Source organism: Pseudorca crassidens, chromosome 3 (assembly GCF_039906515.1).
Source record: "Pseudorca crassidens isolate mPseCra1 chromosome 3, mPseCra1.hap1, whole genome shotgun sequence".
NCBI classification, from domain to species: Eukaryota; Metazoa; Chordata; class Mammalia; order Artiodactyla; family Delphinidae; genus Pseudorca; species Pseudorca crassidens.
The window spans coordinates 12,936,108-12,964,042 of record NC_090298.1 but is presented as its reverse complement, the minus strand read 5'-3'; the positions used below and the strand labels follow the sequence as shown (position 1 = coordinate 12,964,042).

Genomic DNA, 27,935 nt, shown 5'->3' with positions numbered 1-27,935 from the left:
CGCTGGGTTTAGGACTTCATCAAGGAACAGTTGGTGGAAATAGAAAACATTGCCGTTGATGCCCCAGCCAGAGCTAATGTCTTTCTAGCAAAGAATAAAATTTTGCCAACAAGACATATAAAAAGACTAATCCTACATTATTTAGGGGCCCTCCTATATAGTTTTAAAACTTGTGCTAATATACAATTTTATCATTTAAGTTCGAACACGTATTTTAGCAATAAAAAGTAAACAGTTTTCAGTCATAGATTGGGGAAGGATGAGAAGGAAAAAGAACAAACCATACACTGTTCTCTATGTCTGAGAGAAACGTAATTAGAAGTTGTATTGAGCTGGGGATTCTGGAAGCAGAACCTGCGTTGGGAAATTCTTGTGCAAGTGATTTATTGAGTGTGTGCTCTCCGGAGAAGGGGAGAGGGAAGCAGTGGGCAGTGGGGAAAAATTAAACAAGGATGTGGTCTTCACTGGAGACTAGCTTCCACCTGATCCCATGGGGAGCTCTGGAGCATGAATTGTACCAGAGTGATCAGTCCCACAGTGAGGCAGGGGAGGTGACCTTTTATACCCCTGTGTCAGCTAGCTTGGCTTCACAAAAAAGAATGAAATAATGCCATTTGCAGCAACATGGGTGGACCTAGAGATGATCATACCAAGTGAAGTAAGACAGAGAAAGACAAGTACCGTATGATATCACTTCTATGTGGAATCTAAAAAAATAACACAAATGAACTTACTCACAAAACAGAAACAGACTCACAGACTTAGAAAACAAACATGGTTACCAAAGGGGAAAGGCAGGGGGAAGAGAGATAACTAAGGCATTTGGGATTAGTAGATACACACCACTATATATAAAATAGATAACCAACAAGGTCCTACTGTATAGCACAGGGAACTATATTCAATACCTTGTAATAACCTATAATGAAAAAGAATCTGAAAAATATATATATATACACACATATGTACAACTGAATCACTTTGCTGTACACCAGAAACTAACACAACACTGTAAATCACCTATACTTCAATAAAAATAAATTAACTAATTAAAAGTGTATTACTATACAGAAAGCTGACTCTCCTGCCCAGTCAGTTGCCTGTGCCTAAAGACAGAGGCGATGTACTGGGGACATTTTTAAAATAAAGTTCTTCTTCCTGGACATCCATTCCCACTACCTCCAGTCTCCTTTATTGTCTACTAGGTGGGAAAGTTAGTTTGGAAATGCCATCCTGACAAGGTCACCAGTACCTCAGAGGGTCCCTCATGGAGGATGATTAAAACAGAATATTCTATGACCACATCTTATTATTCAAAACGGTGTATTTGGTTTAAAGATTTTCTTTTCCTGTTTGTCTGCACAGAGATCATGAATCTATTTCAAGTTAAGATACAGTAAGAATCAAGTGAATGGCATCCATTGTATTGTATAATAATTTCCTTCAATACCTGTTTTCGTAGCATAGAACTTACTTTATGCTGTGAAGGTTACATACATAACAGATACCTAGTATTTCACACACACACACACACCCCTTCCTTAAAGGAAAAGAGAAACCATCACCTACTCCATATAAAGTGGCTGACCCATTTCCAGAATGCCTGTTGCTATTATGTAGGTTCAGCCTACAAATAAAATTTAACATGTTAACCTTTTAACCAGAACTTCTCCGAATTATTTTCTGATATTAACATAAAATGCTTGTTGGGTTTTTTTCTATCACTTTCAACCCAGTGGACAGCTATCTCCCCCACAGGAAGATATTTCAAAATGAAGCTAATATGGACGAAAATGAAAACTAATAACCTTTATCAAATTACAGTGAGATCTGCCCTATAAGCTGCTTAGAGTGCCTATGGAAACATGACCTGCTGAGTTTTATTGTAGGAGATATAAGACAGCGTTTCTTATTTATTTATTTATTTTGGCTGTGTTGGGTCTTCGTTGTGGTGCGTGGGCTTCTCACTGCAGTGGCTTCTCATCGTGGTGGCTTCTCTTGTCGTGGAGCACGGGCCCTAGAGCGCAGGCTCAGTAGTTGTGGCTTGCGGGCTCTAGAGCGCAGGCTCAGTAGTTGTGGTACACGGGCTTAGCTGCTCCGTGGCATGTGGGATCTTCCCGGACCAGGGCTGGAACCCGTGTCCCCTGCATTGGCAGGCGGATTCTTAACTACTGCGCCACCACGGAAGCCCCAAGACACCGTTCCTAACGCTGTTTGTGGGTTTCTTCCCTCCACAGGCCTTGAACCGGGGCATTGCAGCTGTCAAGGAAGATGCAGTGGAGATGCTGGCCAGCTACGGGCTGGCCTACTCCTTAATGAAGTTCTTCACGGGGCCCATGAGTGACTTCAAGAATGTGGGCCTGGTGTTTGTGAACAGCAAGCGGGACAGGACCAAAGCTGTCCTGTGCATGGTGGTGGCTGGCGCTATAGCCGCTGTCTTCCACACCCTCATAGGTAAGGCTGTTGGCCGTCCCTTAAGAATCTAGCTTTGCTAATTCCTTCTTCCTCTTAATTCATTTTCGTATATTTATTGTAGTAAATGATTTCTTCCATAATTATTAAATATCAAGACAATTTTAAGGGATGGAAGGCATGGAGTTTGTGCTCCTAGGTCAAGAAAAGAAAATGTCCTTTGTCTGGCAAGCTGTATGTCCCTGGTTCCCAAACCCTGTGTCAGTGAGGAAGGAGTTTCATTAACAGGTGAGCAGATCTAGGATTAGCCTTCAGTAAGGTCAAAAAAATGTCAGGTGCTTTTGTTAGCGACAGACATTACTTACTCTTTTCTTTTTTAATTGAAGTATAGTTGATTTATAATGTTGTGTTAGTTTCAGGTGTACAGCACAGTGATTCAGCTATATACATACATATATGTATATGCATATCATATATATGCAGTATATAGATATGTTCTTTTTCAGATTCTCTTCCACTATAGTTGATTAGAAGATAATGAATATAGTTCCCTGTGCTGTACAGTAGGACCTTGGTGTTTATCTTATCAGACTCAATCTTAAGAATAAAAATAGAATGAGTGTTATTCAGGATTAATTCTTATCAGCAGTGAAAACAAATGAGATTGTTTAATGTATTAAAATTATCTCCTTTTAGGGCCCCATGTTTCTATTTCAGATGAGACTCAATACTCTGGGCATAACATTCTTTCCATGAAACAACAAGAAAATTTTATCACACACAGTGACTGGCCTACGGTTTCACCAAGACCTAGGAAAGCCCCTTCCTTTAGAGCTGGAGTTCTACTTCTGCTGCCTTCTTGGTGGTGATAAAAAACCCTAAGGGCATGATCTCAGAACCCCTTGGCTTCAAAACAGCTCAGCTTACCTGGCATAAAAATTGAATGGCACACCTACTGAACCCAGTTACATAAAGCCTGTGAACAACACTTCACAAACCCATTGTGTGTCTTCAAATTGGCACTGGTTGTATGAGAACCATGAATGTCCGTGGTGAATGAAGAGCCGGGAGATTAACCCAAACCATTTACAGTGTACTCAGATGTCAACTCATGTTTACTCATAGAATTATTAATCTAAAAGTAAATAGACTGAGGCCTTTGTGGTCTTCCTTTTTTTTTTTTGCGGTACGCAGGCCTCTCACTGTTGTGGCCTCTCCCGCCACGCGCAGACTCAACGGCCATGGCTCACAGGCCAAGCCGCTCCGCGGCATGTGGGATCTTCCCGGACCGGGGCACAAACCCGTGTCCCCTGCATTGGCAGGTGGACTCCCAACCGCAGTGCCACCAGGGGAGCCCCTGTGGTCTTCCTTTTTAATACAACATAGGATTTTGTGCTAAGAACAATGTTGGCGAGAGGATGCTTCTCATGGGCCAAATATCCAGGCAAAGTGTTGCTATTGGTCATTTCACTGGGGCTCAGAGCTTCCGGGCATGGGACAGAGAGGAGATGCTTTTCTTTCCCTTAACTTAAACCCTGAATACTAACTTATCCGCTGAGTTTTAAAGAAAACTTCTGCAGCTACATTTGATCTGGGCCATTTTCATAGATGGTATACGTACTTGAGAAAATTCCATATGTGCAATGAGTGGGTCTAAATAAATTTTTGCCTAAAAAGGAAGATAAATTAGTTTCTTTTTAGCTACTTACTTCCAAATAAACCCAACATTCCCTGTTTTAGTCATGCTCAAATGAGACTTTGGGGCTAATAGCTAATTACTAGATGTCAGTAATTAAGGAAAACTTGAGTGTACTGTATTATTGACACTGTTGGGAGGGACATTTGGTCACTGAAATAAAAATCAAAAATCAAACAAAAATCAAATCAAATCATTTTCCAAGTTAAATGCAAGTTTTTCAATTTTAAAGTGGAATCATAAAATCTTACATTTGAACCAAAATGGTTCTACATCCCAGGTATATTTAACAATTGCTTTTATCACTGTTGATATTTTTACAATTATCACTTCTTTTCCTTCCAACAAACAAATGCTTTCTACAGTTACTAAGAAAGCAATATCAATTTCTTTCAAAGACTTAAAACTCAGATTTTAATGATTTTCCCTCTTCTAGTTTGTTGGCCTCATTTCAATTTTCCGCCTAATGGTTTGATTCTTCTCTTGCCGTCTACTGTCTGCTGCATAGGCATCTTTGCTCACCTTCCTTTCTCCTTTTTTTCACTAATCCCGTAAGCTTTTCTATACTCAGATCTTGCCGATTTTTCCCCATAACCTTGACCACAAGCTCCAGGTGGGATGTTGCTCTTTTGTCATCCTTACCTTTTCCAACAGTATTTTCCTACCATCCATAAACATCCCCCCGTTCAGTTTCTACTTTACAATGTGTCACCTACACTAGACACTAAAACCCATTTTCCCATCTTAGTAATGCTAGAAACAGCCACTGACATTTCTACCTTAACAGTCAGCTCTCGGCTACCTATGCTTGGGACAAGGGAACAGTGACATAGATAAACAAAAAAGCAGCTATTCCAAATAATTTGACTTAAGAAGCCATTGTCTACTCTCAGGCAGTCTTCCTAATTGTATTTGCTTGGCCTGATACTGAAATGGGTATGTATTCCCCACATGAACAGCTCCTCAGTAGAGCTTAGAGTAAGTACAAGAAGCCGCATGTTACACGTTCACCAGCTTAGCCCACAGAGTGAGATAGGAACCAGAGTAACCTAGGCTTAAAACCAAATTTCTCTATATTATTTTGTTTAGGCGAAACTAGTCTAATTGCCTGAAACTTTCCTTTTTAGGTGCTATTTCCCTATCTCCTTAATAGATTTATTTCTGTTATCTAGACCTTCTAACTTTTCCATAGCATTTATATAAGGGCATCCAAGAGCATAGAGGAGGAAGAAGTTCTTTCTCTTAGGGATTGGTTCTGAAAGGCTCATGGGGTGGGTCATCTCTTAACTGGCTCTGAAAGTGTTGGTTGTATTCCAGCACGACTCTTTCTAATTTTTCCCTTATCTTTGATACAAGATGGAGTGGAGAATTTGACCCAGTGCTCCAAATGAATATTTTGCTGTAGCCACTTAAGATTACAGATGGTGACTCTTCTTGTCTGTTACGTTTCTGTTAATTCTGTCTAACCTCAGGCTCGTGGTTTTAACAAAATCACCGTGTTCTATGCTTTTTCAGTTTAATGGCCAGCTCCTTGGTTTCTTTTTGCTTTGTTTCCTAATTTACCTGTTTATTCATTTTATTCTTTACAATATTAGTTACTTTTCCCAGCAAGATGCCTTCTGTATATTTAATGAATATTTCTCTTTTTTTAGATATATTCAAACACTGATAAAATTCATCCATTTCCCCTTACGATGTTATTAACATGAATGTTTAACTCTAAGCAGACACACCACTAGTATTACTAGAGCTGACCTTCCTGCTTTGAATGTGGGGGCCTTTGACTAAACAAGAGTGAAAGAATTGCCCTTTGTTTAACTCACCTTTAAAGTAGTCCAATCCCCATCTGTCCTATCCGTGGTCCAACAAATTACTTATTGAACAAATAGTACGTGCATGTCATTCAGGTCCTACTAATCAAAAGTTGGATACAGAGGTGAGATAAATATAGAAGATACTCATCCTTGGGGAGGAAAAGAAGTGGGAGGCAGACAGCCACCACGCATTCATGGATCAGGGAGAATAAAGCAAGAAAATGAGTTCGGTGTTGAATATCACAGGTAACAGGGTGGATGCCCAGTGCTAGGGTGCAGGTAACCGGGTAAAGGAGGGGTGCAGCCTGAGACTATGGAAGAGCCCGTTAGGCAACAGGGACAGGAAAAGGGGGAGAGAGGAAGAGAGAAAGGGAAGGAGAGCAGGGAAGGGCAAAGTAGAAAGAGGACCCGCAGGGAGGGCGTTAGGCATTGAGCTTTGTGGCTGTAGCTGGGTCCCTTGGAGAGCCTTTGACACCAGTGAAAATTTTTTTGTGACATCTCAGGGACAGCTATATTGAATAAAGCAGATTGAGTCTAGTGTTCATGTAAGTATGTTTAATACAGCTTTAACAACAAGGAAGATCTGTATATTCTTATTTACTGCTTGATAACGTTATGGTCTCTAAAGAAATTTTTACTATTTAGAAAAGTTCAATATATTTTGTCAGTCTGCATAATCTCCTGGGTTATGAACTAGTGCTGGGGCAGAGGTACTCTTAAGGTATATTTTTTTTAAGTTTGTGTATTCCATGGTACCTCCAGCCATTGGAGAAATCCCGATTCCCAGCATGATCTCTATCTTAGATTTTTTTTTCCCAATCTGGATGAACTTTGATATTTCAAACTTTCAGTATCTACCGATAATCTACCAACTGCTGGAGGATCTTCTCACTTAGAAGGGACTTCAAAGCTAAGCGTCACCAGCTTTGAAAAACCAGTTTCAACTGTAGCTCCTTTCCTTCGCTAACCTGGTGTCACATCTGGGCATCCATTTACTGATCACAGTGAGACATTAGAGGTAGACTCAGGTCAGAGAGGACCAAGAACTCCTTTGTGGGGTCAACTGTTATTGTGTTTGCCCCAATAAAGGAGAGAACTTTCACTAGGTCCTTTTTATTACATGTGCTGTAAATAATGTTTTTTCTTGTGTTTCATATTCATTTTCTCTGATTTTTTTCTCTTTTTGGACCAGACTGGTAAGCCACGCATTCTCTCATCCTTGAGAGATTTGCACATGGTTCTGGGTTTCCCCAGACATTTGCACATGGCCGGAGTGGGTCCCACTGATCACACAGGCACTTCCCCAGGAATGTATGGTGCAGATGGTGGGGAGAAGATGCTCCAGAAAATGTACCACCCAAACCTTATGCAATTAGCCAAATGAGTAAACACTTGGAATTGTGTTGGACTGACAGACTTGAAATCTAGAGATCCACTGGCCAGAAAGTTGATATCTGTTCTATGTGTACCTGGAGCCTGGCTCAAGATACCCGAGTTGCAGGAGCCTTGGTAAACAGAACACAGTGGGTCAATCCGTAGCACTTGGGAGACTTTTAAACATGGGAACTGAGGCATTAGAATTAGAATAAGGGCTCCCAAATTTGCCCCTTGGAAATGCACATATTATTCTTTTACTAAAAACGGAAAGAGGGCTTTTTCTTCAATTCCCATGGGAAAATTATAGGTAATGAGGCTTATTTTGATTAATACTAAATTTCATGGCATTTTGCAACAAGTGCTGGCGACTCTGGATGAACAAGTTGGAGAACCAGTGATTCTGGAAAGGTCCATCGCTCCATCACCCCAGAGTCTCACGGGAAAATAATTCTGAGGTCAGAGGAGCTAGGGATTTGAATGGCCCTTCCTGCTTCTTGTTTGGGCAGCTCAAAGCTGTCTACCTGTAAATAGGTTAAGTCCGTGTCCTCCTGCTGCAGCCAGGCCATGAACTCCATTTACATCTATTCAAAAACCTTGCTTAATTTTTCTTTCTAATGTCCTACTTTTCATAAGGACTCTAAGCTATTTCAGAAGAGTCTTGGTAAGGCAGCTTATAGAAGTTGAAGGTTACTAAATGTCATTAAGGCAGCTAGCCTGGTAATTATAGACTCTATGCAAAGTGCTTTAAACAAATTACCCCCAGCCTGTACCTCCAGCCAGAAACAGCTCTGGGACACGGGAGGGGAGGGTGAGGCGATACTGGGTGGAAAACAGCCGCTGGGATTTTACTCTCCCAGCTCACAGGGTGGAAACAACCTTCGTAGTTATAACCAGACTCTTCTTCTACTACATATGGGAGGAGTAAAAGGAAGGAAGAAAGACGGGAAGAAAGCTTCTTCCCTTGGCCTCCAAAGTTTTTCTCTGGTAGCTAAAGGAGGACAAGAAGTAAAAAGAAGCAAAAGCATCCTTGGGCCCATTGGTCTCAAAGTACCCCTGGCACCTGGGGACCCTGGAGCTGCAGACTGAACAAAGCAGGGGGTGGGGGGGGGAAACATCCTGGCAGAGTCAGAGGCTTGGTCGAGCTCAGCACCCAGCAGTCCTTCAGACCCTGTTAAACTTCAGATGTCCGCTCTTCATTGCTCTACATAAAGGCACTGTTTTTGATGTTTTAGTTAAAATAGTGTAATAAGTTGGTACACTTAGGTATATTCACAGAAGTAGAGAAGCTTATTTATACTGATCCCTATACACTCAGGCCACATGAGCAAACTGCACGCCCTGCTCTCAGCTGTTCAAATTCACACGTCCCTTCTTTTCCTGCCATTACCCCAGAGACTCACAGGAAAATAATTCTCCCCTTCCTAGAAGCCACCTGTATGAGTTTGCTAGGTCTGTCCTAACAGAGCAACACAGACAGCAGAAGTGTGTGGTGTCACGGTCTGGAGGCTGGAAGGTCGAGGTGGTGGCAGTGAGGTTGGTTCCGTCTGAGGCCGTGACGGAGAGTCTGTCCCAGGCCCCTCTCCAGCTTCCAGTGGTTTGCAACGTGCGCTGTCCCTTGGCTTGTGGAAGCATCTCCCCGATCTCTGCCTTCATGTTTTCATGGGCTTCTCCTTGTGCGTGTCTATCTCTGTGTCCAAATTCCCCCTTTTGAGAAGGACACCAAGAGCCCACTCTTCTCCAGTGTGACCCCATCTCAGCTAATTATACCTGCCATGACCTGGTTGTCAAATAAGGTCACCTTCTGAGGTCCTGGGGACTAAGGACTCAGCAGATGAATTGTGCGGGGACACAGGTCAACCCATACATTGCCCTCCAGATCTCAGCCTTTTCTAATCTCAAGGGCCCAGCGTTAGCCATCCAGTCCAGTCCAGTCAGCTGGCGTTTGTATTGGCGCTAACCTTTACCAGGGAATGTTAGTTCCTGAGCTCTTCAGAGCCAGCCCCGGGCTCGTGCACTTGGCATTGCTCTGCTCGCCCAGCGTGGCCGCCTTTACTATTGCCGGCGGTCTCTGCTGGGAGGGGCAGTGGGGTGGGCCGGGTCAGGACCATCTCTGCGCAGGTCTCAGCGCAGTGAACTTGACTGAATGAAAAGGAGTGTACAAATCAACAGCAGCCACGATTTCCAAATCTCGGCACCCAAAGTAAGCTGTGTGTGTGGTCCAGCAACATCTTTATCCCGGCTTTGTGTTTCACCAGCTAATCTCAGGTCTGAATGCACTTCTCACCTCGCTGCCAAGTCGGGCTGGAGGGCTTCCTCCTGCTTTCCAGGATCAGGTCACCCACGTGCCTTCTGATCCAAGCAGGACATCACAGCTGCCTTCCTTGTCCCTGGCCGTAACTAATCCCATTTCCCCAGTCTTTTCTCTTTCTGCCAAGTGCCACCCTCCCTCCTGGATTTCTCTTCTTGCTGCCTCAGTGGTTTTGCTGGTCCCGCCACGCTCCACACCTGCCACCTGGGCTCACCTGGCAGCTCGCCTCTTGGTTTCCACCTCTGCCCTTCCTGGGAGGACCGGGCCCTCCTCGCCTGCATTTGCCTGTCCCACCAGCATTGCATGCTGGATGTCTTAGCCATTCCAGCCCCCTACCCCTTGAAATCACTTACTTGTACCTCTACCCTCGCTGAGATTTCTACTTATAGACATTTAAATAACTTGGATATCATCCTGAAGAGCACACTTAATCCAACATCCCCATAATTCCAGACTAATCCCGACAGAGGATGGAAGATTATTTCTTTTTACCAGTTTATATGGTAATAAGTCGTCCCCCAAACTTTGAGATGGGGGAAGGGACTCTTACTATTTCACAAAGTGAGACACTAAATTTTATCTCCTTTCTGATTTCAAAGCCTCTGCTGCAGTTGTCAAGTACATGGATATTCATATTTACAAAAGAATGAACACAGCGGGAACACTACTATTAGAGCACTATGAAAACACAAAGATCATTGTTTTCCTATATAGTCTAAACATTGCATCAATGAGGTAGCAAATAGCTGAATATTGTATTTAACCTTTACTAACAATGTCTGCCAGAACGCCTAGCAGACACTAGGAGACCTTTCTCTTTCTTCCTTTCTCTCCCTTTGGCACCAACACATTCATTCAGCCTGTGTTGGTTAAGGCCCATTATGTTCCAGTCACACACTGGTCACAGGTCCTCATGTTGGAGGGACTTGGAAAGCACAGAGATAGCATTTTTCCACTGGGGAGACTATACCCACAGTTACCACCCTCCTCCCAAAAAAATGATACAAAAGGAATGACAAACAGTGAAAAGCTAGCTTTAACATTTTTATTGAAAGGTATGTTATCCCATTGTTATGTTAAAACACTCACGCATAATCCACCACACACACCTGTAAAAGAACTGGGCAATTAGAACCTAGAGTTTCAACTGTGACCCCTTCTGGGCAGAGGGATGAATGAGACTGTAGATGATTTTCTTCTTTTTGCTCATCTGAATTTTGTAATTTTTGTACCAAAACCCAAATATTATATTTAAAATTGTTTTTAAACTTTTGAGGGCTTCCCTGGTGGCACAGTGATTAAGAATCCGCCTGCCAATGCAGGGGACATGGGTTCGAGCCCTGGTCTGGGAAGATCCCGCATGCCACGGAGCAACTAAGCCTGTGTGCCACAACTACTGAGCCTGCGCTCTAGAGCCCATGAGCCACAACTGCTGAGCCCATGAGCCACAACTACTGAGCCCGCATGCCACAACTACTGAAGCCTGCACGCCTAGAGCCCGTGCTCCGCAGCAGGAGAAGCCACCGCAATGAGAGGCCCGTGCACCGCACCGAGGAGTAGCCCCCGCTCACCGCAACTAGAGAAAAACCCGCGGGCATCAACAAAGACCCAACGCAGCCAAAAATAAATAAAATAAGATAAATACATTTATTTAAAAAAAAACTTTTGAGATAAAAAGCTTATGAGGATAATGTTTTCTAAATATTGCCATGTTCTGTTTTGTTTTGTTTTACCTTCTGCAGCATATAGTGACTTAGGCTACTACATCATCAATAAATTGCACCATGTGGATGAGTCAGTGGGGAACAAAACGAGAAGGGCCTTCCTGTATCTTGCTGCCTTCCCTTTTATGGATGCAATGGTGAGTAGAGAAGATCGTTGGCACTGTTTAAAAAACTTACGGTAAAAAATACATAGCCTAAACTTCACCATCTTAACCATTTTTATGTATACAGTTCAATGGCATGGAGTATATTCACATTGCCGTGACTCTTCAGAACTCTTTTCATCTTGGGATACTGACTCTGTTCCCATTAAACACTGCCTCCCCACCCTCCCCTCCCCCAGCCCCAGAAATGGATCCACTTATTCCCCCCAGAAAATGACCAACACATCCGAGGCTGTCTTCACTGCCCACCACATTTTTTTCCGATTGTGATAATATACATATAACATAAAACTTCCCATCTTAACCATTTTGAAGCGCCCACTTCAGTGGCATTAGGTGCATTCACATCATGGTGCTCCCATCACCGCCATCCACCCTCGGCCCTCTCCATCTTCCCAGCTGAGTCTCTGCCCCATTGAACACTAACTCCCACCCCCTACCCTAGCCCCTGGCTCCCAGCACTCTACTTCTGTCTCTATGAACTTGACTGTTCTCGGTACCTCGTGAGTGGAATCCTACAATATTTGTCTTTTTGTGACGGGCTTATTTCACTTAGCAGAATGTCTTCAAGGTTCGTGCATGTCGTATGCAGCATGTGTCAGAATGTCCCTCTTTTTAAGGCTGAATAGTATTCCTTGTATGTGTAAAAGCCACATTGGTTTACCCTTTCATCCATCAGTGGACACACCGGGGTTACTGCCACCTTTTGGCTACTATGAATAATGCCACTGTGAACATGAGTGAGCCAATAGCCCTTTGAGTCCTTGCTTTAATTCTTTTGGGTATATACCCAGAAGTGGAATTGCTGGATCATATGGTAATTCTGTTTTTAATGTTTTGAGGACCTGTCATACTGAGTTCAGCAGCAGCTGCACCATTTTACGTCCCCGCCGGCAGTGCAGAAGGGCTCCATCTGACCACTGACTTTTAACCAGTCCATCTTTTCAGTTTATTTTATGAGAATTATCTATATTTGCCACAAGTTCTGGCAGTAGGCAAGAGAGCTTGTTTGAAAAATTGATTCAAATATAAATTCCTTTCTGATATATTCAGGATCAAGGGATCAGAATAGCTTTCAGATAAACTTACCACTTGTGTGGTATAAGCACCCAAAGCTTTTTAGAATAAGACTCGCTTGAATATACTGATAGGATTTTATTACTTCAATAGCCAGCTTTGCTAGATTAGCTAAGGGTGGCTGACTTCCATAGATTAAATTCTTTGTTCTGATACTGAAGAGTTCTCAGAGAATGCTTTTTTCCTATTCATCTATGTTATAGATATAAAAGAGACTTAGCCAAATATGTATATTTCTATATTTCCAACAATGTCTAATGCTAGAAAATAAACCTTTTCTTTGGGCTCCATTTTAAATTACCCTTGGAAGGAGACTTTAACATATGATAGTCTATATAGGTTTTTCTACCACTCCTTACCTCCAGTTCTATATACATTAGACGTGTGAGATGAATGGAGGTATTGAGGTATGGCATTAGCCCCCCGTCCTCAGAGGAATGATGCAATGTAAAAATGTACGTGGTCCATCCTCTCAGATGTCATCAGAAGTCTTAATGTGCCTGTAGCAGGGTTACGGGGGCAGCCTTCTTGAGTCTGACAGCTTCCTACTGGTGGGCCAGGGAGCCTTAGATATTAAACCCTTAGTTTCCACCGGAGGTCCTGATTTTTAGTTGTCGTGACATCACTTTAGGTGGAGAATTTGGCCCCTGGGACACTTGTACCTGGATTTTCTTTTTCTTGCTTATCACCAGGTGTGTTTACTCTGGTAGTTGATGCATACCCCCTGCTCCCATACCCCCTACCCTAAAAGAAAACAGCCAAGGGTTTGGAGTGTGTAGAACCGGATTCCCCACAGGGCCCAGGCTGGACTGAGGTGGTACCACAGTGCTTTCAAAGCAGTGAGAGAATTGAATGGAGTGACCTTTTTCACAACCTAAGAGAGTAAAAGCCCAGCTTCTTCAGCAGAGTCCATGATTCTGCTCTAATGCCTGCCCTCCTGTCTGTACTGGGACTGTGTAAACACAATTATACAGTGAACTCGGGGAACTCAGGACTAAAAGTGACTCACAGACTCTTCAGTGCCCTGTGTTCCACTTCCCTTCTTTGTTTATTGGCCACGGAAGTTTCCAAAGCTCAGTCTAACCCCAGCACATCTGTGATGGACACCCTTTTCTTCCATGTTTCATCTCTCAACTCCCCCAAAAGGCCCAGTAGTAAGAGATTGCTAATAAAAACCAAAATAATACATACCACCCCAAACACACACACACACACACACACACACACACACACACGCACACACGCACACGCACACACGCACACACCTTGCAGCATGGCCCTGATGTATTTGTTGGAGAGATAATATTTGCAAATCACAAAGCTTATCGTCCAGACAGCTTTTGGTCAACAAAGGTAGCCTACAAGCCACAATTTGCAAATGTTATCTACGCCTTGCGTTTCTTTTCCCATTTAGCACCTTTGGCCCTACCAGCTGAGGAGGAAGTAGATGTAGCAGCGGCTATAAAGTCTTGACACAGACCTAGGAAATAAATCAGACTTGTCTGATTATGTTTAGCTCACGTGAAATGTTATTTCTTTGTCAGTTCAGGTCAGCCTTTACTGGTTAGAAGGATGATGCTTAAGCGGATCCTACTTTGAACTTCAAACCTTCTCCAAACCTGCCATCCCCTGGAACTTTCACTGTCTGTAACCCTTGGAGGACTTTCCTCTTAATTTTCCTCAAAGGCACGAAGTGACAGGTCGGATCCCGCCCAAACTTAAAGAGAAGGAAACAGTAGAACCTGATCAGTCAGTGAGTGCCTGCAATGACGGTAGTAACTCAGATCCAGTTTAGAGCCCTCATTAGAACGTGCTTCACAGATGGAGAATGCTGTGCTTTGTGACTCCCACTGGCCCCCCATTCCTGGTATTCAGCCAGGTTTCCTGCCAGACACACAAACCAGTACACTAGTCTGCATAGAACTGGTACCAAATACACACTGTGCAGTCATTGGTTCCACTTAAGTCTCACGTGGTCCTAGCCGCCAGGCTAAGTTACAGTCATTTTACCAATCAAAGATTTATGAAACCTGTGCTACTAAGGTTGGGGGGTGCGTTTCTATTCTGTTTCAGGAATGCCCAGGGACTCATAATGACCAGAAATAACCTAATCCCACAGGTGTATCTCATACCCTGTTCTCTCCTTCCTGGCAGGCATGGACCCATGCTGGCATTCTCTTAAAACACAAATACAGTTTCCTGGTCGGATGTGCCTCAATCTCAGACGTCATAGCTCAGGTAAATGTGATCCGTGTGTCCATCAGAGCTGCTCAGAGCCCCTTTCAGGTGACGGACAGAACCGGCTGCTGCCTCATTTACAACTATCCGCTCCGCGAGCGTCCCTGCATTACTCAAAACAAACGTGAACTTCCATAAATGCTTGTTAAGTGAATGAGCAAATGGAACCCCCCCCCCAAGATACAAGCGTGTAGGATCTTGCAGGAATGGGTGTTGTAGGAATTTAAATTTACTATCAGAGGTTTTGCCCTTTATTGTTAAGGCACTTGCACGTGAAATGACTCTGAAGTCAAAGCTAGTGGGTGGTCACAGGGTCACTGTGCACACATGGACCTCTGTGTGGCTGAGTCACTAGATGCTAGTTTCTAGAGAATGCTCCTAGGAATTATTCTTTATTTTTTTATATTTTTTTTTAATTTTTTTTTTTGCCGTATGCGAGCCTCTCACTGTTGTGGCCTCTCCCGTTGTGGAGCACAGGCTCCAGATGCACAGGCTCAGTGGCCATGGCTCACGGGCCCAGCCGCTCCGCGGCATGTGGGATATTCCCGGACCGGGACACGAACCCATGTCCCCTGCATCAGCAGGCGGACTCTCAACCACTGCACCACCAGGGAAGCCCTAGGTATTATTCTTAAATGTTGTTGTCACCTGGGGCTGCCACTCATGCATCATTCTCCCACATTTGGAAAGAATCAGGAAGTCGGCTTCGTCTGAGAACATTATACTTCTGTCCAGTTCCCTGAGGTCTGGCACCAGCCCTGGTTTCCATTCTCCTTCCTGTCTTCTTCCTCCAAAGATATCATGAAAAATTTTAGCAGCAAATTAGATTTAATTCCCATAGTCTGTACGTTAGACTTAGTTCCTCCAGTCAGGGGTTTGGAGAACGAATTCTTCACGGAGAAGGAGGTGGACTGATTTCTAAACTCCCTTCCCAATTCTTAGTTCCATTCTATGAACATGTCCACACATTTCTTTCTGGTTTTTGCCTTTTGTACACACTAGTCTTTCAGCCACCTTTTTGAAATAATCTACTGTTCAACTGTTAGTACCTCCCTAAAGACCAAGAATTAGATTTCCAAATTAATTGCATTTACTCCATGGATCACTATTAAAAGTAATTTAAATTACTTCCTGCTAACATTATTTTGTGTGTGTGTGTGCACGCGCACAAGCGTGAATACTAGCTAACGTCATTCTTTGATATATCTTTGTTAATTTTCTTGGTGAGTTATTAGAGATTTTTTGGCCTGGTCTCACTTTTAATTCATCCTCTGAGGGATGAACTAAACTGCCTTGTTCACTCTAATCACTTAATTTGAAATTAAGGAAACAGCTCTTATTTTTAGCATTAGCATCAGCAACTCAGTGAGCATTTGTAGATGTGTTATCTCAAAATAGAGAAAGAAATCACATCCCTGAAAAATTCTTTGCCAGTGCCCCCACAGCCATTTTCCTTCTTAATTTTTTTTTTTTTTTTTTTTTTTTGCGGTACGCGGGCCTCTCGCTGTTGTGGCCTCTCCCGTTGCGGAGCACAGGCACCGGACACGGCAGGCTCAGCGGCCGTGGCTCACGGGCCCAGCCGCTCCGCGGCATGTGGGGTCCTCCCGGACCGGGGCACGAACCCGTGTCCCCTGCATCGGCAGGCGGACCCCCAACCACTGCGCCACCAGGGAAGCCCTTCCTTCTTAATTTTAAACCTGGTCCTGGCCGCTGCCTGTTGGGAGGGCTCAAAAGCTCGGAATAAACATAACTGGTTGGTAGGGGCGATGGAAGCTGGATTCAGGTGCCATCTGGCCTTGGGCTTTTCCTGGTGAAGTTTCTGTTTTAAACCTTATAGTTGGAGTTCCTGCCACAATTTGGTTGGGGGAATAAATTCAATGTTTGTTCTTAAGTCTTCTGCTTCCCCTCCCACCCCCCAGCTTCAGTCCTCTCATTACTTGTAAGCATTTGTTAATTACCAGACTTGGTAATGAATAAATAGATCCTAGGCAAAGTCCTTTGAAATACCACCTCGGCATAGATAGATAGGGAGTAACAATCACCAACGATAAAATGAAAAGAGTTTATAATGCCTTGAATTTCAGTGGCAACTCCCAGTTTGAAAACCTTTACTAAGCTAATTAATTTCCCATCATAATACAAAAAAACCCTCTTGCTTTGGTTCCAACATGCCATGCTTTTCTGTGTCATCATTATTGTAATAGTCATATGTTTTTTATTTATTTTGTGATCATCTAGACTTTCTTAGCTTGCTCAGTATCAAATGAGGATTCTCATGGGGTGTTGGGCCTCAGTGGGACCTCTAGTCCTTTCCCCTTTGTGCTGTCATCAGCCCTGGCCTTCTGAAGTCAGCTGAGATCCCAGGGATGGGATCCCAGGATCCCAGCTGAGTAATCTGGCTGCACTACTCTAGGTCCCTTTGTCTCCTGCCTTTCCATCTCAGCCTTCGGGCAAAATCCCCGTCCTGAACCACCCAATGGTGTGCACCTTGCACCACCTGCACCCAGGTAGCAAGCACTCCAGCAAAAAGTTACACAGTGGGACAAACTGATCAAAGTATAGATTCATCCTCTCATCACTCACCTCTGCGGACTCTGGTAACCATGTCAGAGGGTCTCCGCCCACTTCACTCTCCCTGGCAGGTGACCTCATTGCCTACCTCACTGAGAAATTTAAACCCACATGCCTACTTTCAGACCCTTGCCTCATCTCCGTTCCCTCTCCCATTCCAGGAGAGGAGGTGTCCCTCCTCTGTCCAAGGCCACTTCTTCCTCCTGTGCCTTGAAGCCTATCCTGTCCTGCTTTCTCAGGAACCTTATTTGATTGGTTATCAGTGACTCCTTCTCTCTCCCCTGGATCATTTCTCTTTGACATGGAAACATGCTCAGACATCTGCCATCTTAACACCATAGCGACAGCAACAAGAGGCTTTTTCTCATGTATGTCTCTAGCTACAATCCTCTATTACTTCCCAGCCACACCTTTTGGAAGGCCAGTTTCCTCTCACTGTCTCCACTTTTGCACTTCTCTTTCTTCCTTTTACCTACCCCACGCTGACCTCCACTCCCATCACTTCGCCCACACTGTTCTCACTAGTGACCCTCTTGCCACTGAATCCAGCGGGCACTTTTTGTTGACCTCATGGATGTCTCAGCAACTCTTCACTCTGTTGACTGCGCCTTCGTCCATGAAACATCCCTTCCCATTGGCTCTCACACCACCACGTCCTGGTTTTTCTCCGACTTCTGGTGGCCGAGCTCATCTACTGATGTGTAAATGTTCCTCAGATCCATCTCTCTCCTTACTGTGTATTCTATTCGTGAAGAATCTACTGCATGCCCTACGTTTAAACCATCTGTAACAAGATTGATGATCACCAGATAAATATCTGCGGCCAGGCCCTCTCCTCTGAGCTCTAGACAAGCCATCTAGATATCTCTATGCTATTTCCACTCACATCCTTCAGAGGCATCGTAAGCCTCAGTTCATACTCTTCATGATCTTGATGATGGTGGTTTTGAATGAATCTGTGCCCCTACCATCAGCTCAGACACCTGGGAGCCACCCTAGGAGCGTCCCTCTTCAGGACCATCCGTCTAAAATTTTTAATCCTAGATGTTTCTTTATCTGCCCTCTTCTCCCCATCTCGGCTGCCCTCGCCCTGGTCTGAGGGATCACCCCTCCCACCTGAACTCTCAGCGATGCCTCCTGACTCGGGCCTGCCCCTCTGCTCTGGCTCTCCTCCGTCCTTCCCCACTGCGGCCACAGGGATCTATTCTCAGTGAAATGCTGGCCATCTCACCCCCTGCCTAGAACCTGCTTTAGAATCACCTCCTGGTGTCCTTGAGATAAAAAGCCAAAATCCTGATCATGGTCTACGAGGTGCTGAAACCCCACAGGCTCTGCTTCTTCCCCAGCCCCGTCACTCTCCTCTTGTCCCCTTGCTCTCTACCCTCCAGCCACTGGTCCTCCCTTGTGACCAATTCAGTGTGGCCGAGCTGCCTCCCGCTGGGGGCTTTGCCTGGCTTCTGCCCGGAAGGAGATGCCCTGCCTCGGCTTGCCCCACCTAACCCTGGCTCCTGTCGGCCCCTGCCGGCTCCTGCCAAGGCATTGGGTCTCGGCTCAGTTGCACCCCACGTGGGCGCCCTCCCTCACCCCACAGCCTGGCTCTCCCAGCACCACCGCCCTCTGTCCTTCACAGGCCTTTTCACAGGTTGATTACCATCTCTGCCTTCCCCACTAGGCTGTCAGCTCCAGGAGAACAGAGCCTGGGACAATCTTATCGATCATTGAATCCCCAGCACCCAGGACGGGGCCAGCACGTAGCAGGCTTTCCCTGGGAAAATCCTCGCCACCGAGGCAGTACGTTACCTGCAGAAAATAGTCCGACAAGGTTTTGATGATGGTATCAGAATCAAAAATCTTAATTCTGGATTGAATTGCAAAAGGCCCAGGTGTTATCTTAAGTTCATAAATGATACAGCCCAGCGAAGGTGTAAGATGTATGGTATGTGTTGGACCATCTGCCATCAAGCTATTAACGACATGAGGGAGGCTGAGAAAATCTTCACTTCGGCCTTGATCGCTACCGGCCCAATGCCTCCTGCCCGCCCTCTGCCACACTCCAGCCTGCTGTGCTCCTCGGGCCACTTTCCTGTCATCTCCACACCTCCCCCTCCCTTCTTCACTTCCAGATCCCCTTCCTTGGTCCTACTCATCTTGCATGGCCATCCTGATGGCGTCACCGGGAGCCTTTCTGGACTGGGCAGAGGAGGGGTTGGTCTTCACATATCCATTTTTCCTCCAGTGTGTTTTCAGTCTCTAAACATGACCATCTTCGTTTACACTGTAGGTCTGTGTATGTCGAATCTTAAGCTTGCGGCAGACAGACTAGTCTGTTTGCATATTAGGGCCCCTTAAGGCCTCTGATTAGTTAGAGAAATAAATGGGCATCTTGGCCACATTACAGAACGCAATCTTCTGTTCCAAACACAATGGATCCTTCACCAGGTTTCCCCCAGCTGGTCTTTGCATCCCTCAGTTAATACGGTACATTTGTTCCACTGGGAAGCAACAGGCATGGAGACAGTCACGGGCATCTTTATTTCCATCAATGAGCTCCACTGTATCCTCGGTGAAAGTGAATGTGAGTGTGTGATCATGAGCCTGAGTGGACACTCACGCGCCCATGCTCTGGGCAGCCTGGTCATGTCCACGCAGCCAAGCGGTAGCTCTGTCCCCTGCATCCGCCTAAGGGCCTCTCTGTCCCGTTTACCGGTTTGAGAGCAGCAACCCGGGCACAAGTGTCAGTTTGTGCTACCAGCAAACCTCCTCCAACGTCTCATACTATTATCTCGTTCAGAAGAGTTTCTCTGGATTACCCTGCCTTTCTCTGTCCCCTGTGGCAACTGAACGCACTCATTTGATGAACTGTGCTCGTTCTCCAGCTTCTTTTTTAACTTCGTGTCATCACTGATTTCTTGAGAATGCAGTGATCCGCGTACGCCTCCTTCGGTCAGGATCATTTAGTGGTGGTAGATTTCACAAGCCTATCATTCCCTGGATATTTGGCTACTAAGATTGATGTACCCCCCCCCCCAAATTTAAAAATGAAAAATAAATAAATAACTAAAAGAAGGAGGGGAAAAATGGATACTACTTAACAAAATTCTCTAAGGACAAATACAAAACTAATACAGGGCTGATATTCAGCTGGTTCTTACCATAACAGCCAGGCCCGTTGTCTGTTCTGTTCAGTTGTTCAGTCTGTTGGTAAATATTTAGAATATTATTCCTGAAAATAATCAAACAGATTCATTGCTGTAGTGGATAGAAAATGGATGGATGGGGTTCAAAGGTACTAGGTAGACTTTTTATAAATCTTGATATTTAATCACTGTGTTCCTCTTCAAAATAAATTAAACAAATAATTTTTTTAAACAAACAACAAAAAAAAAATTGATGTAGCCCAGACAATCTCTCCCCTCTCCCATTACCCTATTTGTGCACTCAGTACGCCTCAGTGGTCTTCCAAACATGTGAATCCCAGGAAGGACTCTGGACAGAGGCGGGGCTGATTCTCTGATTTCTGCAGGATGGGGGGTTAAATACATTGATAAATTTGCTTTAGAGCCTGTACTGTTCAATAGAGATTGACACTTTACTATTATTTCAATCCCTCTTGACTTTGTATTCTTTGACCTTTGCCACTTTTGTAAGTTAATATCTTAAATTTTAATTATCTTGTTTTATAATAATTAACGTTGGTGCTTTTGCAGCATTTTTAGTGGATTCCATGTTATAAATGTTAATGTCCATTTTTCTGTGTACCATTATTGGTCACTGTTCTATCCTTTGTGGAAGGTCACTTAGGTCCTCTGGTGTGGATTACATGTGTACATCGATAGGGCAAAGCTCTTCTGCATCCTTTGGGGTCAGGGAATCCAAAGTTTCTAGACTTTTTTTAATCGATAACCTTAACCAGATGTGCAGTTGCCTTAAAAGAATCTTAATGATGAATATAACAGAATGATCGTGTGCTCTTCCAGTGAATCCCAAATGCATGACCCTGAATTCTCCGAGAGCAGTATTGAGCTGTAGCCCAATACAGTTTCTGTTCTCCTTCTCATCAGTGTCAAGGTTTTCGCTCAGAGATACATCTCACCTGGGTGCAAGAGGTGGGGCCGCACTTCCATTGATTGGTTCCGTCTTCTCCCTACTGACTTGTTCTTGTTTCCCCATCTCTCAGGTCGTTTTTGTCGCCATTTTGCTTCACAGTCATCTGGAATGCAGAGAGCCTCTACTCATCCCCATCCTATCCTTGTACATGGGTGCCCTTGTGCGCTGCACCACCCTGTGCCTGGGCTACTACAAGAACATCCACGACATCATCCCGGACAGGAGTGGACCGGAGCTGGGGGTAGGTCCTTAGACCTCGAGGACATGCTCTCTGTACATCCAAGTGGAATATAGTTTCACCCCACACGTATGAAACGAGACATCAGTGTAACAGCCACATGCTCTGGGATGTTATATCTCAAGGCCAAGTGCTTCATAGTGTCCACAGGGAAAGACAGTTGGAGAACTGATGAACTCTGGAGATGAAAGAGTCCTTAGAGGTCACTCTCCAGCCTCCTTACCTCCATACGAGGAGACCAAGTCACAGTGAGTCATGTCAGGCCAAGGAGGAGACACAACATTGACGTCCTCCTTACTCTCTGTTGTCAAAAGGAAGTCATTCTGTTCTCGACAGAGATTTTAGGACCCCTGGTACCACTGAACTCACATTTGATTATTTTTAATTTCACACCAGGGATCCAGGCTGTGTTTGTACTTTCTGTACTGGCCAAACACAATCACTCATTCAGGTGCCTTCTATGGAGGGAGCAGAGTATTTAGGTACCACAGGGCAACACAGGAAGTTTTTAAATACGGTCTCTGGCCTCAAGCAGCTTTACGTCCCATTTGGCTTATCCAGCACAGCAGCAACATTCAGACATGAACCCAAGAAAGTACAGAGACTGCAATGGGAGTTCAAGAACTTCTCTCACGGAGGCTGAGAGAGGGTAGATAGGGATGAGGTCTAAAAAGCCCCCCTGATGGAGGCAGAGCTTGGCCTGTGCCTCGAAAGGCGAATATGGTACAAGCAAGATACAATCTTATACAAGTGACCAAAGCGTTCTTTTCATCATCATTATAAACAGTATCTGATTTATATGTTTGCTAATTTCTCTATCCTTAGGTATCATTTGGGTTGGTATCCATCTAGATATAAGGCAGATATGCATGATTATGTATATATATATATATATATTTTTATATATATATTTATATAAATATGGCCCTGAATAAATTACCACACTCCACCCCTTGATCCCACCTTTGACCACATGTTACTTTTGTCATGTCAAAACAGTAATTGCGGGACTTCCCTGGTGGTGCAGTGGTTAAGAATCCACCTGCCAATGCAGGTGACATGGGTTCGAACCCTGGTCCGGGAAGATCCCACATGCCGCGGAGCAACTAAGCCCGTGTGCCACAACTACTGAGCCTGCGCTCTAGAGCCCACGAGCCACAAGTACTGAGCCCGTGTGCCGCAGCTACTGAAGCCCACGTGCCTAGAGCCCATGCTCCACAACAAAGAGAAGCCACCGCAATGAGAAGCCCGTGCACTGCAACGAAGAGTAGCCCCCACTCACCACAACTAGAGAAAACCCGTGCACAGCAACAAATACCCAACGCAGCCAAAAATAACCAAAAAACCAGTAATTGTATTGACCACCCACCTTGATCTGAGGTCAGGCCATCAATAATATCAGATCTAGGGCTTCCCTGGTGGCGCAGTGGTTGAAAGTCCGCCTGCCGATGCAGGAGACACAGGTTCGTGCCCCGGTCCGGGAAGGTCCCACATGCCGCGGAGCGGCTGGGCCCGTGAGCCATGGCCGCTGAGCCTGCGCGTCCGGAGCCTGTGCTCCACAACGGGAGAGGCCACAACAGTGAGAGGCCCGCGTACCGCAAAAAAAAAAAAAAAAAAAAAGGGGGCGCACATCTTTGCTGTAGAATTCTTAATAAGTCGCCTTCTCGTTACCATGCTTTTGTTTTGCTTGTGCTTCTGAACATTTACATGACTTCTGTCAGAGCTTTGAAAATAGGAACCTCTGAGTAGATTTATATAGTGCCCAAATAATTAGGCACATTTGTGAGCAGACTGATTCCAAAATAAAGTATAACAATGTTTTACTTCTAAGAGTTACGTCTTACTGACATGGCTTCTAGCCAGTCAGTTTGGTAATTTAAACAGAAACTAATTTCCAGCCTGTTTCTTGGGCTATGAAGTTGGGTTCTGCTTGGGTTAAAGTTGCCCTGTTTGGAAAATAGGCGTTTGGATCCATCAGGCTTCAATGTGTGTTTTGACTTCACAGTAGCTTGCCAGCTGTCTGAGTTCATTTCTATTAAGACTGTACATTTTACTTTAATTCAACTTGGCTTGTCTACGAGGCTTTTTCTATATTATTTTTAAGTATAGTGAATTGACTCATGATTGATATCGAAAGAAAAGGCTTTGACTCTGAATTGTTTTTTTCTATTCTGCTTCCAGAGTTCAGTGAACTTTTATCCCCTTTTCTTGATGCAGGGAGATGCAACAATAAGAAAGATGCTGAGCTTCTGGTGGCCTTTGGCTCTCATCTTGGCTACACAGAGGATCAGTAGGCCAATCGTCAACCTCTTTGTTTCCCGGGACCTTGGTGGCAGTTCTGCAGCTACGGAGGTAGGGCAGCTTCTGGGGATGTGGGTACCCACTGTCGCCGTGTAAAAACTGGGTGCGGGGGAGGTGGATTACAAATTTGTTTCCAATTCCTCTTGAGAGCTCAAGAAGTTCTGTGATATTAAATTATGTGACACCTTCACACAAGGAACCCATAAGGATCTCCATCAGTGACTTAGAATCATGTGATTTTATATTTATCTGAGTATGGGAGAAAACATCTCCTTCGTCCTTCTCTTTTACCACATGAGAAAACCGAGATTAAGGACACACAACTAGCAAGAAGCTGGGCTAGTGTTAGAATCCAGATTTTCTCTCTCCACTCAACGGCCTCTCCACTTTCCCATGGAGTCAGCATGGTACCTCTTCACAGTAGTTGCAGAGGACAGCGAAATATGCCATGCGCAGCAGCGGAAGTGAAAGTACCAGGGGGTGAAGGGCTGCTGCCTCCGTTTTGGCCCACCTAGTCTCACCTGTCCTTTCTCCACCTCCTGTACCGAGCCTACCGTGGCTTTATGTACTCTGGCAATCTGCCCTCCTCCAAAGGAGGGTCTCCATTATTTACTCAACTCAAGAAACTGATCTGGAAACTGGCAGCTCCACTTCTTTCCATCTTTCAAGTATGGTATGAACAAGTAGAATGACTTCATTTGTTTCCTCCTCCGCTGCCCTCTGGAGAATTAATTGTCTCAAGAACTGCTGATCCTTCAGGAAGGCTGGTGGCTACCCATGAGAGCCTCCTGTTTACACACTGCCCTTGAATGCACTGTCAGCATGTTTCCAGGCTGAGGGCTGCTGCCAGTTTCCATGTCCTGGGAAGCAACTCATGTTGGCTTGGAACAAGCAGCACATAAATCACAAGCAGAAGGCTTTCCCTTGTCTCCATTGGTTCCTGGATTTTGTCTGTTGAATCGTGAATGCCATCTGGGCTGGCTTCTGTAACAGAGCAGCTTTTTTACTTCAATACTTCAGTTTCAGCTGCCCAGTAAAAAGTGTGGGACCCCCATCACCTGTGTGCTAGAATTCCATCTTTCCCTAAGAAAAACAAGACATTATACACTTGAGCCATTTCTAAATGACCTCAGTGCACAGAGACAGACCTTAGCATTAGGGTGACAGAACTGACATAAATTGATCGTCTGCTTCTGATAATGTCGGCACTTATGGACGTTTCACTGACTCCCGACACCCCTGCACGATGGGTGTCGTTATTCTCATGGTTCTGCCGGAGGAACAGAAACGGGGCCTGAGAGCGTTCATGCTTCGCACAGCTGGGAAGTGACGAAGTGAGGTTTGAATCCAGGGCCGCCTGATGCCACCACCCACTCCTCACAGCAGTGTCTTCACCCGCTGGGGACCCACCTCGCTCACGGTCCTGGCATCACTGTTATGGTCATTAGAACAGACGAAGCCTGATTCCTCCTGTCCTAGCTAGTGAGGGAGTTGAACTTTGCCAAAAGTGTAGGGTTAGGTGCTCTGTTTTAAATTTTCTTCCTCTTCATTCACCTAAGAAGTGAAACTCTCATTTTCATGGAAGAACCTGTGAGCCTTCCTATGAGAAGTATTAATTTAGTTTTCTTAAGTTAAACATCAAAATTGGGCTCTCCTGGCTGAACAGATTGAAAGTGAGTTGAGTTGGATGGAGGATACCGTAAAGCCATCGACCAGTGCACACCGTCAGCTTCCCTGGGGGGTGGCGTGGAGGCAGAGCGGTGGACGCTAAGTGCAGAGTCTCCAGAGAGCAGGGGTGGGGCTCAGAATCGCATTTGGAGACTCAAGAATTGGGCTAGACTAGAAGGTTTGGTTTAGCTCAGTGAGAATTTGGTGAACCTGGGTTGAAATCTTGGCTTCTCAGGCAGTGATCGGGACCCCTTCCTCACTGGATTCATGTAAAACAAGACTCATCCCCCTGGTCTCAGGTGCACACCCTGGGTCCACTCAGCTGGCTCCCGGGATGCAGGGGAGCCCCTGCCCCTTCCTCCTGCTGTCACCCAGGGTGGAGTGACCTGTCAGTGGGGACCACACCCGAGATGGCTTGCTCTGCCACGTGGCAGACGGCAGGCAGTGGCTGGACACAGGCTCTGCGGATGCCCTGCTAACTGCCGGCTCTTCCTCTTGCAGGCCGTGGCAATTTTGACAGCCACATACCCCGTGGGTCACATGCCATATGGCTGGTTGACGGAAATCCGTGCTGTCTACCCTGCTTTTGACAAGGTGAGAACCCCGTGCGCCGTGGTTTCTGAAACACACTCTTTAAAATTAGCGTTTGATAGACAGGGATTGCCGTTGACGGGCGCAGTGATGTTTCTAATCTCACCTCGCTCTGCAAGATTAATGAGGCTTTGGGGCTGGCGGAGGAAACTCAGAAAATAACAGAGGCGAATTTACACTTGCCTTGATGCCGCTCCCATGATGCCTCTGCAAACCGATACTCACTTCAAGGTTATTCCTGTCAAGAAATTATTTGCAAAAGGGAAATTATACTCTCAAAAAATTTTAGTATATTGTATTTCATTTCTCTTTTGTTGTTTTTTAGTTAAACCGATACTTTATAGCAGATGTGAAGGTACAGGAAGTTCTGTGCTTAAGTTCATAAGCTTAAGGCTGTCTTGCAGGGTGCTGGGGTACATGCACACCGAAGTTGTCCATGCAGCAGCCATGGGTCCAGGCTGGTTGGGATGCAGCGCAGTTATTCCAGCTGGAAGCTTCTGGTGACGGCCACTGTGTCCTTCCACAGCTGTTGACACAGCCCAGGAAGGCACATAAGCCTTCAGACCTGTAACCTGAGGCCAGGTCAGGACTGACCTGCCTGCAGATCATTTGAGAAATGCCTGTTTCATTAAAGCTTAATTATTTGAACCTGTAGACTTGTATCCTGAAACAAAGAAGTAGAAAAACAGACCCCCAGCAAGATAGTGTACAATGTTTTAAAATAAAAAATAGGAAAGAAGCACAGAACCTGCCACTGGTACTCTTAATAGCAACTGTTTGGCCTTGAATTTCTATAGAACTAGCTCAGAGCCATTGCTGATATCATTTCATGTGATCCCATAAAGAGCCCTAGGAGGTGAGGAGAGGAAGCCTCTTCACCAGGGTCCCCAGCTGATTACGTGCCTCTATTCCCACACCTATAGTCAATCACCCACAAATAGCAACTCACCTCCAAGTGCTTCAGGGATGGCCCCCACGCAGCCTAACGTGAGAGAGGGTAGGCTATGGCCCAGAACTCTTTACTGGGTGTGGAACTTCCCCAGTAAACTGTAAGCTGGACCCTCCACTGATTGCCAACATTCATTCACAACGTTAGGATGCAGAGCATTTCCGAAAAAATTCTTTTGATTCCTGCTTCCTAGGCCTTTGAGAGTGGACTTCCGAAGGCCTGAGTCATTTGCAGGAGAGAGCTGTGTTTGAGTGGGTTTCATCCACTCCATTGATAGAAATCAGTGTTTTCATGTCAAGGAACATGTGTATAGAAGTAAGTCCTCAGAAACCAAAATGGATATAAGTCATCTTGCTCTTGGAATATAAGATTATATAATAAAACTCAGTAGCAGGTTCTAAAGTGTTAGAACCTCATAGCTGTGAGTGTCTCATCTGAAATTATTTTTGGCTACATTGAAATAGTAAAGCTTAACAATACAGCGCTATACAGTTCCACTAAGAGCGTCCAAGATAAGCATTGTTTTATTCACCATCACAGAGGTCAGGCACTACAAAAAAAATTTTTTTTTTTTTACATCTTTATTGGAGTATAATTGCTTTACAGTGGTGTGTTAGTTTCTGCTTTATAACAAAGTGAATCAGTTATACATATACATATGTTCCCATATCTCTTCCCTCTTGCGTCTCCCTCCCTCCCA

The 27,935-nt window shown here is 44.9% G+C and overlaps 1 protein-coding gene across 2 annotated transcripts in view; it reads left to right on the top strand.

Moving 5' to 3' along the window:
• Nucleotides 1-27,935, top strand: part of ANKH (ANKH inorganic pyrophosphate transport regulator) — a 142,383-nt gene that overhangs the window by 75,534 nt on the left and 38,914 nt on the right. For both annotated transcript variants that reach the window (XM_067730404.1, XM_067730405.1), the window contains exons 2-7: nucleotides 2,238-2,454; nucleotides 11,350-11,468; nucleotides 14,727-14,810; nucleotides 21,559-21,729; nucleotides 23,944-24,078; nucleotides 26,197-26,289. In XM_067730404.1, the coding sequence (XP_067586505.1) occupies nucleotides 2,238-2,454; nucleotides 11,350-11,468; nucleotides 14,727-14,810; nucleotides 21,559-21,729; nucleotides 23,944-24,078; nucleotides 26,197-26,289 (819 nt within the window). The remainder of the gene's footprint in view (nucleotides 1-2,237; nucleotides 2,455-11,349; nucleotides 11,469-14,726; nucleotides 14,811-21,558; nucleotides 21,730-23,943; nucleotides 24,079-26,196; nucleotides 26,290-27,935) is intronic.